Here is a 12,131-nt window from a genome sequence, read left to right as displayed (position 1 = left end):
GAGAATGTGACTGGCCCTGGTCCTTACTTCAAGTCGGTGGCAGAGGTGGAAATGGCATCTAGTTCCTGATCTGATCTGAGGCAGGCTGTCTAAATGAACACCCTCTTCTAGGCACGCCTGATGGACGGCAACTCTCTTTTCAGGGCTTTGACTTAACCAGCAATCCCAGGCTGGGGCTTTTTCTTCTTCCGATGATTTGCTAAACCTGCGAACCCCCAGTGGGTTCCAGCATTCCTTGAGGGTGCCCCAAATCCATGGTGCCCCCAAAATCAAGAGCCAAGGTGGGAGGGCTACTCCACCCCCCCTTTCATGGCTCAGCCCTCCAAGCATCAGACTTGCCCCCAAAGGAGGCCTTTGGCACCTGCGAGTCAGGGCAGAAGGCCACAAGGGTCGGGGTATTTATCCCTCCCTGGCTACCAGGCAGAGAGGGGCCCCCCGGAGATCAAGCTGGCTCTTATCTCCCCGCCATGGTGGATTTATAGCCATCGATCGGCCCCTCCCTGGGGAATCAGCCCCCCACCCCTGGGATTCGATCCCTTAGCTCCCGATGGCAGGCGCGGCTCACAAAGGCTCCGCGCTCCGATATAGATGTACAGCCAGGGAGAATGGCTGTTAATTAGCACCCTTATCTCTACTCGGAGAGAGCCAGTTAATTAGCTCGGCTAGAATAATGAGGCCCCCACTCGGAGGAGGCGCCATGAATCTTGTGTCAGGTGGAAGAGGTTCAGGGAGGCGGCTTTGTCTCGGGCGGCCGAGCCGGCGACCCCGTCCCCTCCTTGCTGAAATCAGAAGAGCCCTCCTTGATTTTGGCGAGAGGGGGGTTGAAGGGTTAGGACTCATGCCATCCAGAGGAAGACTGGGAAGGAGCCCCTCTCCAGGACGGGGGCATCAAGAAACCTTCACAGGGGCCATTTCCACAATTACTGGGTTGGTGTAGATTTTAGCATGCTATTCCCTTCCGGCACGCAGCTTGGCTCATTTATTTGAGTCATCTGCGCAGAACACAGCCTAAAACCCCCTCGAGGGGCCCTGCCAGGCAGCCTGCGTCAAGGAGATCTCAGCAGGGTGGACGGGGTGGAGGCTGCTCCCTTTGGACCAAAGGGTTTAGACTGGGATTTCCACCGACCCCGCAAGACGGTGAGCACGCTGGAGGGAAAGCCACGGGCTGGGCTACACAGCAACCGGGCGCACGTGGGTCCTGGTGGCTCCCGTGGCTTTTGGTGGCACAAAGAGCGTGGCCTCTCACGATGAGATGGGGAGGTATTTTGTTCCCAGCTCTCGACAAGAAAAAAAAGGGAACAACGGTTTGCTCACCTTCAACAAAACGGCACAAGTGACATAAAATGAACATCTCTCTCAGTCTCTGTGTGTGTTGTGTTGTGTGTAATTTCGAGGTGCCTGTGCGGCTTGAAGACAAGTCTTGCAGAATTAAGACCACTTCAATCGACAAGAATATGAGAATTTAGAATCATAGAAGACTGGAGTTCAAAAGGGGCATCGAAGGCCATCCAGTCCAACCCCCTGCTCAGTGCAGGAATTGAAATCCAAGCAGATCTGACAGAAGGTGGGTCCAGTTTTGCTCTTGAAGGCCCTCCAGTGCTGGAGCACTTCTCGAGATCAGAGGTTCCATTGTCGTACTGCTTTAACAGTTAGGAAGTTTTTTCCTGATGTTCAGCCGAAATCTGGCTTCCTGTCACTTGAGCCCACGGTTGGATGTCCTGCACTCTGGGATGATTGAGAACAGATCCTGCCCTTCCTCTGTAGGACAGCCTTTCAAGTCTTTGCAAAGTCTTTGTCTCGTCTCCCCTCAGCCTTTCTTTTCTCAAGGCTAAACACGCCCAGTTCTTTCCGCCTTTCCTCTTCAACGGGCTTGGATTCTAGCCCCCCTCCTTCCGTTCTCTGAACTTACTCCAGTTTCCCGGCATCCTTCTTCCAAGTGTGGTGTCCGGCGTTCAGCCAGCACTCCTTGCACCCCGACCTAAACAATCCTCATCCCTCACCAGTCCAAAGGGCACAAACCTTTTCCAGCTGCGGTTGCCCACCAGCGAGACAATCCATAGCCTCTGCTCCATTTCATCCAGTGCCTTGAGCCCTAAGGGAGCACCGGTGGCTCAGAGTGAAGAGACCTGTACTCTACACATGCCCAGAGGTCCTCCTGCCATTTATTTCACCTGTTTTTGTAAGCCAAACCCTGGTGGGGAATGCAGGGTCAACTTCTTCCATTCTGCAGCGGTCTTTCGTGTGCAAAGTAGGGCTCTTCTGTTTGTTTGTTTGTTTGTTTGTTTGTTGTGTGTGTGTGTGTGTGTGTGTGTGTGTGTGTGTGTGTGTGTGTGTGTACAGCGCGCACCAAACCCGGGAATGGCAGGCGGGTTCCGGTGGCCCTTGATGGACAGCAGTTCTGGCATCGGAAATCAGTGTCCGGTTTTGTTATCAGGGCCGGGTGGGATAAATAGCAAGCTCCAGCCATTGAGGGTATTCAATAAATACTTTAACCCCTGACCTCTGCTCCCGACCCCCCATTGAGCTGTTTTCAAAAGCCCCACGCACGCACACAAGGGCAGCTCACCCCGTGCGGTCGGAGGCTCCCATCAATTAAGGTCCTTTGCCAGCCTCTGGATTAATGAACATGCCGCTCGATAGGAAATAAAACCCCAGGCAGAGGTTAATGTTGCACTAATTAACTGGGGGGGGGGGGGGAGAGGCCAAACGGCAAATTGGGGGGGGGGGGGTTGGCACATACAAGTCAGGAATTGTTTAAAGAAACAAGCTCTAGGAGGAAGATGATGCGGGTGGAAGGGGGGCAGCATGAGCAGGGAGCTGGTCGGCCACCTCTCAGCAACCAGCTCAGAAAAGGCAGTGATGGTCCAATCTTAAGGAAACGGATTTTGGGAATTGGGGGGGGGGGGAGAGAGAGAGAGAAAGAAAAAGCAGGGAGGGAGGTGGTGCGAAGCAGGGGAGATAACTTACAGGCTAGAACTCCAAAGACCCAGGTTCAAATCCCTGTTTGTCCATGGGAACTCACCGGGCAGGTGGTGGCCATGCCAAACCAGCCCTTCGACATCTCACACACCATGAGAAACCCGACTAGGGCTGCCACAAGCCAGCAGTGACGTGATGGCACATAAATACGACGGGACCATGATATCCATGGGGGGTCCGTTCCAAGCCCCCTCCCCTGCAAATGCCAGAAAATGTGGAAATATGGGATGCTGTGCACTGGGTGGTCTCTGGCTCTCTCTAGTGGCCCATTCTGGTAAATACACTCTGGAAATACATATACAGTGGTGCCTCGCTTTACGATTGCCCCTTTAACGATGAAACCGCATTACGATAAACTTTTTGTGATCGCTTTTGCGATCGCAAAATGATGTTTCCTATGGGGGAATTTCGCTTTGCAATAATCGGTTCCCTGCTTTGGGAACCGATTCTTCAAAAATGACAATTTTCCAACAGCTGATCGGCGGTTTCAAAACAGCCGCCGGATAACAAAATGCCCCCCGCTGTTTTCTGAGACGGATTCCTCGCTGCACAGGCAGCGAAAATGGCCGCCCTATGGAGATTCTTCGCTGGACTGTGAGTTTACAGCCCTTTGGAACGCATTAAACAGGTTTTAATGTGTTTCAATGGGTTTTTTCTTTTCTCATTACGTTTTCGTTCTACAGCGATTTCGCTGGAACGAATTAACGTTGTAATGCGAGGCACCACTGCAAATATATACAGTACTGTATTTCCAGGAAGGGGGGCATTATTTAGCATTTTCAGGCAGGAGATAAGTGAATCAGTGGATACTGATCCCGTGGATAGGAGGGACGTACTGTATGTATACACAGGATATGTTTTCTCAGAGTCTCAGCAGTCACTGCCTTTTTTTAAACTCGGAGAAAGGGGGAAGGAGAGAAGAGAGACAGATGGACGCAGAATGGCAATTCTGTGAGATGGGGAGCAGAATTTCATTCTGACACCACTGGCAGAGTTTGCAAAAGTCCTATTTTGGAGCCTCTCCCAGCGTACCCCGGACATTGTCATCAAAACTCATGGATCTATTTTAAAAAAGGGGAACCAGCCAACGTGATGTTTCTCTCCATTAAAGGCCCTGTAAAGAAGCCACAGCTATCCTAGTGTAGCCGCCCAAGTTGGTGCAAAAAGCCATTCTGGCAACAGCAGAAATGGATCCAACAACCACAAAAAATTTCTCACCCTCTTGAAAGTAAGGGGGGGAAATAATATTTTTTAAATGGCTTCGTGTTCTTTGATACGAAAACAAGATGAGTGAAGGTTCATATCCATACATCTGGACGTACCAAAGAACCGTCCAATCTGCTGAGATGGCGCAGGGCTGTCTACCTGGCCAAACCACCACCCAAACACAATTTCTCAGCAGCCTTCTGGAAGACGGAGAAAGAGCAGTCGGGGTAGGAAATTTGGGGCCTCAAGGCAAATATCCCAACACCAACACCATTCTGCCCCCATTCTCCTCTTTCTTCCCCACTTGGCGTCAAAGGGTAAAGAGCAAAATGTGTTGCTTATAGACCACCCCACAGAGCTTAAATCTCTCTCTGCGTGCTTTACGATTGAATTAGGCATCCTAAACGCTGTGCACCCTTTTCCAAGCGAGCTGGGTACTCGGATTTACTGTATTTGCCGGCGTACAAGACAACTGGGCGTATAAGACGACCCCCCCCAACATTTCTACTCAAAATATATATATGGATGGCTCTGCTGCGGTGCCGGCAGTGGCTGCCCGGGGCTCTGCCCGGGCCTGCCCTGGAAGTTCATGGCCAGCGGGGAGGAGGGCGAGGAGGGGAAGTGGCCGGGCGGCCGGCAGTGGAGGACGAGGGGAAGGGGAAGCATCTCTCCGGTGGCGCGCGGGTGAGCGGGCGGCTGACTCAGCTGTGAGGAGGGCGAGAAGGAGGGGAAGTGGCCAGGCAGGCGAGGAGGCAGCTGGCTCAGCGGCGTGGGGCGGCGGGCAGCCCAGCGGCAGGCTCTGGCCACTCAGGCATGGCCAGCTCTGCTTCCCTCCCTTCGTCCAGACCGACCGCCTGCCTGCCCACCTGCCTTCCTCCCCTGCCAGCGCAGCCGTGCATCACTCAACTGCAGTGGCTCCTTCCTGGCCCAACTGAAGTGCATCCACCGTATAACACGCGCCCCCCCCCTTGGAGACATGTTTTTGGGGCCAAAAAAGTCATCTTATACGCCAGCAAATACGGTACTGACCTCGGAAAGATGGAATGCCAACTAAACCTCAAGCCAACTACCTTAGCCTATTGGGACTGAACTCAGGTTGTGAGCAGAATCTTCACTGCAGTTACTGCAGTTTAACTGCCGCACCCCAAGGGTGCAGGAGCCAGGAGACCCTCCAAACTCACCTCTCTTCTGCATGAAGCCAAACAAATCGTCCAGGAACTCTTTGCGCTTCGGGTCGCTGTCCAGTTCATAGAGCTGCAAGGAGGAGAGAGAACAAGGCAGGATATTATCGTAGGTGGAGACGGCTCCGTTAACACACACCCCTACCCCCTTCGCAAGGATTGTTACCGGTCCCAGGAGGTCAATAAGGTGGCTGTCTTTATAGGGAAACAGATGATGAATCCTAATATCCTTGGAAAGGTCAGGGGGCTTTGCCCCACTGGATCCTCTTAAATCTGTCCCCGATAGATACTCAGGACACAAGCCCTGAGGAAGAGTTGTATCCCATGCTAAGCTTACGTCCTGAGGGCATGAAAGCACAGGGAAAGGCAGAGAGGGTGCTATTACAGAGGCAGAATCCAGCCAGCCCCAACTTTCACTGGTAAAAGAAAAGACATGTCAAGAAATCTAGCCGTCCTAGCCATGAAGACGGAGGTGAAAGAGAGCCATCAATGAACGGCAGAAATCTGAACAAGTTGATGGAACCCGCTTTCTAAGATATCTCATACTCTGGTAAGGTGTGTCTGTGTGGGGTTGTCTCCCAACTAGTCTAGCTGGAAAACACAGGAATAAGCAGGGAACAAGACAGGCCAGCACGAACCGTACAAATCAAACTCAGCTTTTCCTGTCAAGGAAAAGAAAAAAGGAGAAAGAATCGTTGCGAAATGCAGAGCGTCCTAACTTCTAATCCATCATAACCAGACACAAAGTACTTTCATTCCTCTTAATTCCCCCAGGCTCTCGTTAGCTTCAAAGTTCACCCTTCCTCTCCATGCCAACCTACGCCTTTGCTCATCCCATCGGTTTAGGGGCCATCACCGGGAAAGCCCCGACAGCAGGTGCTACTAGCAAGCTGCCACCACCACCCCCCGAAGCCCTGCCCCTGATAAAGACCTTCTTTATCATCTTGATTTACTGTTTTTCTGTTATGGCTTGGCTCTTTTCATCTGTTAACCACCAGGAATAGTGCATCACACTCATGCGGTGGTAACCAACCAACCAACCAACCAACCAACCAACCAACCAACCAACCAACCAACCAACCAACCAACCAACCAACCAACCAACCAACCAACTAGCCTGGGAAAGCTGGCTAATGCTGAGTCAAGTCTTTCATCTGTTTACACCAGTACTGTCAATACTGCCTGGCGCAGATGGCTTTGCAGGATTTTGGACCTTGGAAACATTACTTTTTGGGAATACAAAAGTCACGGAGAGATTCTGGGAGTGATCATCCAAGAACGTAACCTCTGCAGGATCTCAGCAGGCCTCTTTCCTAGCCTTGGGTGGAGATGGTGCAGAAGAACCTGCCACCTTTGGCATGTGAAGCCGGTGCCCTCCCATTGGCCCTGTGCCAACAATCACCTGCCGGCTGATCCTCCCAACCCAGAATCATCAGCATCAACTCATTGTACGAAGTCTATCCCTGGTCAAAGGGCAAGTGGCGTGACTGGCATATGACCAGGAATGGGAACAGCAATCGGTTAATTAGTGGCAATTCACAGCCATGATTTGTGTGATTACGCTGCTGAGATAAATTCCCAGAAGGATTCTGGTCAATCGCTATTTGCCAATTGGGGCTGGGTCGATTTCTGCTCTGGAGGCACAAAAATCCTGCTCAATTGGTTGCACCTCAAGACAGTCTGTTGAGCTGTCCTGAATCCTAGCCAGAGACTTTTCACCCCCAAGATGTCAACCACGCAACCGATGCTTCCAGCATTTAAAAGTCCACCTAACAAGGAAATGCAACGAGGTCAACAGAGTGACCCAGAAGGTCCGCCTTCTTCCTTGCAAATTCCCGAACCCTCCGGGAGCCATAGCTGTTCCTTCCAGTCCACCACAACCTTTCACCTCCGCAGGGGTGGAAGAGATAAATATTTGATGGCACTCCATGCTCTCTGTTGAGCCTTGGTTGACACCTGTAGGGATGGCGTGCATCTCTCCCTTCACCTCCCTTATCCCTATATCAGGGCAATTAGCAAGTTTGGGGCAGACCCCTGCTGACCTCTGACCTCTGGCAGAGGGGAATGGACAAAGAGGGAGGGCCAAGAAGGAGGGGCTCTCTCTGCTTCGTTTCATCCTCCACCTTCCCAGCCCTTGGCCCTCAGGCAGGAGCCTTCGGATCTGAGACTGCAGCTCAGCAGCTAAAATGCGTGGCCTGGAAGGGAATCACTGGGCCCCCCCCCCACACACACACACACACATAAGGCACCTTTCCTCAAAGAACATCAGCATCGAGATAGATCCCCACTGGCCTTGCAAGGAGCAGACACAACAAGAGTTGGGGGCGTCTTCCAAAGAAGTTCCTTCTCCAACCTTTACCACTGGGCAGCCGGCACGAGAGGCATAATTCAGCCCCGAGACGGCCCTCATTTCCCCTTTTACCCACCTCAAGTTTCTGGTCCTCAAGACTATGAAGGGACCCTGGAAAATGCACGGGCTGGGCTGAAGGGGTCCTGAAAAGGCCCAGGCCCGGTTTCCCATTTTGGCAAAAATCTTCCGAGTTCCTCTCTTACGACAAGCACCGGAAGGAAAAGGGAACCTGGACTACAAAGGTGCACGTTTTCTGGACTTCCCTAACATGTGCCATAACAGCCGGCTTCCGTTTTCAGGGGCACAAACCTTAAGCCCCTTCTTCCTTCCCTTCCAACGAGAGGCAGCGTTCCGGATAGACAGCCACGGATCCCTCCACACCCAGCATGCCCGTTACCAACCGCAGGGGCTTGGCCGGTTAAGCGAAGGGTCGCCCAGGTTTCTGAACACCCATGTGCCTCTCGTGTCCCCTTGCTCACAAAAGAGGTAAAGAGGGCCAGGGCTTGGAAAAGTTACTTCTTTGAAACTGCAGCTGCCCCAATCCTCTCTAGCCAACATGTGGGGGAACGCTGGCTGGCGTAGTGGCCAAAAATAATATTTCTCAAGCCTTAGGAAGGAGTTCCAGGACCACATGCATGGCATCCCCTTTTTTGTAACAGAGTCTCTTCTGGATTCTCCCCCAGCTCCCACTGGGAAAGGCGGCCCCTCGGCTGTTCCCTGATTTTTCTGTCTCTAGGGCCCTCACCATTGCTGGCCCTGATCCTTTTCCCTTGCAACCACAGTCAGAGCCCATCTCTCCTGCTCAGGAAACCGGCCAGCCGGCCAGGTCTCGCTCGCTTCCATCCAGCAGAGATTGATCCATCTGGCGTAGGCATTACCATCAGGCAAACAGAAGTACTCTCAAAACAGGGCAATCTTTCACTGATCAAGGTGGGCCTTGCAGGAACAACGGCATTAAACCTTATTATTTTGGTTTTAAACTGTTCATGAGTCTATGATTTCCATCTGCTTCTATTTACACCCAGTAATACTACACTCAGTAAGGGACATGGTGGCGCTGCGGGTTAAACTACAGAAGCCTCTGTGCTGCAAGGTTAGAAGTCCAGCCATTGTAAGATCGAATCCACGCGGCGGAGGGAGCTCCCGTCGCTTGTCCCAGCTCCCGCCAACCTAGCAGTTCAAAAGAATGTAAAAATGCAAGTCGATAAATCTTGGTGGGAAGGTCACGGCATTCTGTGTCTAGTCGTGCTGGCCACATGACCACGGAAGATTGTTGACGGACAAACGCTGGCTCTACGGCTTGGAGACGGGGATGAGCACCGCCCCCTAGAGTCGGACACGACTGGATTCAATGTCAAGGGGAACCTTTACCTAATACGTCAGCAATATGGACATCCTTTGAAACACATCATAAATGAAAATGTTCAACGACAGAAAGGCTGTAAACTTTGCAGTGACCTTATGAGAAGCGGGGAGGATCGTTTCTGCCATGGGTGGGGGGGGGACACGGGTTCCAAGACCCGAAACAGCCACCGCTGTACAGCCCTTGGCAGGGAAACCATTTGCTGAAGGCAGCAAAAACCTCAGCATCAGCTGCTGGGAGCAGCAAGGGACGTCCGCAAAGAGATTTCACTCCAGAGAAGGGGAAACCCCTTCGGTGTTTGGCTAGGAATAGCGACCGTCTGCCCTCCGCAGCCATCCACGCCAAGACCTGCCAGGCATGAATGACTCTCTCTCTCTCTCTCTCTCTCTCCTTCCTTTGCGGCTTGGCACAATTCACAAGGGAGAGGGCAGAGCGCCAACTGGGGCACAGCCAGCCAGGCAGATTGTGGGTGTTGTCATCATCCGCCCTTTGGCCGGCGGTCCCACCGAGGCAGCCTCTCCTCCCGTGACTAAGGGCCTCCGGAAAGGCTGGACTACAGCCCTCCTGGTGAACGGGGGTGCCCCCCCCCCCGAGAGCATGCAGGGCAGAGCAGGGCTGCCCAACAGCCACTTCTCCAAAAGCGGAATGCGAGTCATCTCCACAAGCCCCCAGATCCCATCATCCTCTGTTAACACAGCCCATCATCCAGTGATTTGCTGTGACTGAGCTTTCCTAGCTCAAGAAGCCGGCCCTTCCTCTGTGCACCCGACCGGGCCGTTTGTGTATTCTGCCAGGCGGATTCCTGTGTACATGCAGGGCCCCAGAAAGTACGAAGGACAAGACCCTTCAAAGGCAGTCCCTCTCCCGGTTGCACACAAGGCAGAGGGAAGCCAGTTCAAGCCCCAGCCTCTCCCCGTGGCTGAAAAGCTGTTTAAAGACGAATAAATCGCTCGTAAAGGGATCTAAGAGATGGCTGGGGAAAACCCTTCCCTTGTGCGAGACTTTGGATTGCTGGCTGTCGGTCAAAACAGATTACACAGCAATGCAGGATGATGCCGCCTAGAGTGGTCCTGACCCGACCAGATAGGCAGGATATAAATAAAATAAAATAAATAAATAAATAAATAAATGCCACGCCGGCTTCGCAGCTCCCGACATTCATGGGGAACAGACAGCTTTCTTCGGCCTTTTCAGGCTCACCAGCCCAGAAACTTTAAGTATTTTAATTCCTGATTCGTCCCTCTTTAAGATCTACCCTGGTTCTGCCGCCGTCCCCTTTCGATGAGGGTTAGCAACAAAATGCTCAGCCCTGGCGTCTATACACATGAGGCTGCAGGTAGAACAGCCAGAGCTCAGGGCCTTGAGCACCCTGACTGTGGAGGCAGAGGGTTGGGAGTTCGATTCCCCCTCCCTGCACCTCCTTGACTGGGGCTGGGGATCCGTCGGTTTTCTTCCAGATCAGCCATTCTAAGATGATGATGATCCCTGGAAATGCCAGTCCCATCACCCCCTATATATTTATATATTGCCTGCTATGGGGGTGTTTCACGTTTGCTTTCCCCACTCTTCTTTCCATTTGATTTAAACCCAATCCAGCAGCAGAAGCTGAGACCTACCAGGGCTGATGATGCCGTCTGCTTAGGGCCATGTAAATTCCGCTCCTCGATTTCAGCCACCCTCTTTTAATATAGGATTAGAATCTATAATCCTTATTCTGTAACAAAATCTTTTTGAGTTGTAGGGCATTTTCAATGAAAACTAACCTTGCAAAAAGCCTTAGGAACATAAAAAGATTTTTGATCAACAAAATTTCTAAAAATTCCAATTGAAACTTTTAAAATCCAATTTTCATTTTTTTAAAAAAAAAATCATTGATTTTTATCCAGTTTAATTTAGAGACGGGCACGGGTCGGTTTGTTTCTCAGCCGAACTGGGTGTTTGCCTTTTCAAAGCCCCGCCTCCTCCCAGCGGGCGCCCACTCAGAGGCAGCCCTGCAGCTTCCTTGACCCGCCTCCTCCGGGCGCTGCCTCGGAGTGGTTGGTTCCCTGGGGGAGGAGGTGGGGCTTTTGACGCGCCAAACACCGGTTCAACTGAGAAACGAACCAGAACAAGCCGCGCCAAACCGTGGTTTGTGCCCGTAGCTACACTTGATTCACCTTGATTTCCCTAAAGTGAAGTTAAGAGCAAGATGGCAGGGACACCGCTCACAGGCATGGGGCCATCAGTCTGAGAGCATCGCAGATCGCCCCAATGGTCCACAACGCCTGGCCTTCCCCCTAACGCCAGGCACCAGCCCCTACGCCCTCCCCAAGCTGTGGCAACCTGCCCTGCTGAGGGGGCCCTTCCCGAGCTGTCTGGTGTGATGCAGTCCATGCTCTGTGAGCACAGGTCCTCGTTCGGCTTGCAGGACTGGCAGCAAACCCTCCTTCACGGGATGCACTGGAGACGACAGACGACAACACCCTTGTGAACCCACGGCCCCGTCCAGATAACGGCGGAACTGGCAGATTTCCCAGTGGGCCACTGGCTCAGAGCCCGGCTGGGTGCCACTGCGCTGATGCCAGGCGGCATCTCTGTAGTACAGTGAGCAAGAAGAACACAATCAAGACCCGGAGGCAGATCGGAATTATTCTCTGCGGGTCACACCCCTTACGAGAGAACTATCTTTGATTCCTGGGTGTTCCCCGTGTAGGGTCTTCGCCAAGGAACCCCAAGCAAGCCGTGCTTTTAGAGCCACTTCCTTGCTTGCTGCTTCTAAATAGATCCCCTCTGCTAAAGGAAGGTTATCCTGCCAATGACGAGTGATCGCCAAATGCAGATGCTTGGTGTCAAGACCTCCTCTGCTCACCTCTTGGACTCTGCTGCACGCAGGAGAAAGACACCAGAAGGTGCGGCTGTGCCAAGCAGCCTCCACCAAAAACTGGACATACGAGCACTCCGTTGTAACTGCTGCCCCTTCCTGTCAGCTCCTCAAAGAGTCCCAAGCCATGGACGTGGCCCATCAGTCAGCAGATGGAAGCACAATACGACTGAAATACACCCTTCCCCTTCC

General features: G+C 52.5%; 1 protein-coding gene across 1 annotated transcript in view; it reads right to left on the bottom strand.

Moving 5' to 3' along the window:
• The window catches only part of ARID3C (AT-rich interaction domain 3C), a 104,298-nt gene that overhangs the window by 20,489 nt on the left and 71,678 nt on the right, over window positions 1-12,131 (bottom strand). Inside the window, exon 3 of the mRNA XM_072993027.2 lies at window positions 5,367-5,439. Coding sequence (XP_072849128.2) covers window positions 5,367-5,439 — 73 coding nt within the window. The remainder of the gene's footprint in view (window positions 1-5,366; window positions 5,440-12,131) is intronic.

This window comes from Pogona vitticeps, chromosome 2 (assembly GCF_051106095.1).
Source record: "Pogona vitticeps strain Pit_001003342236 chromosome 2, PviZW2.1, whole genome shotgun sequence".
In the NCBI taxonomy this organism is placed as follows: Eukaryota; Metazoa; Chordata; class Lepidosauria; order Squamata; family Agamidae; genus Pogona; species Pogona vitticeps.
Note: the sequence above shows the minus strand (reverse complement) of the source record. Positions and strands in the feature narration are given on the sequence as shown.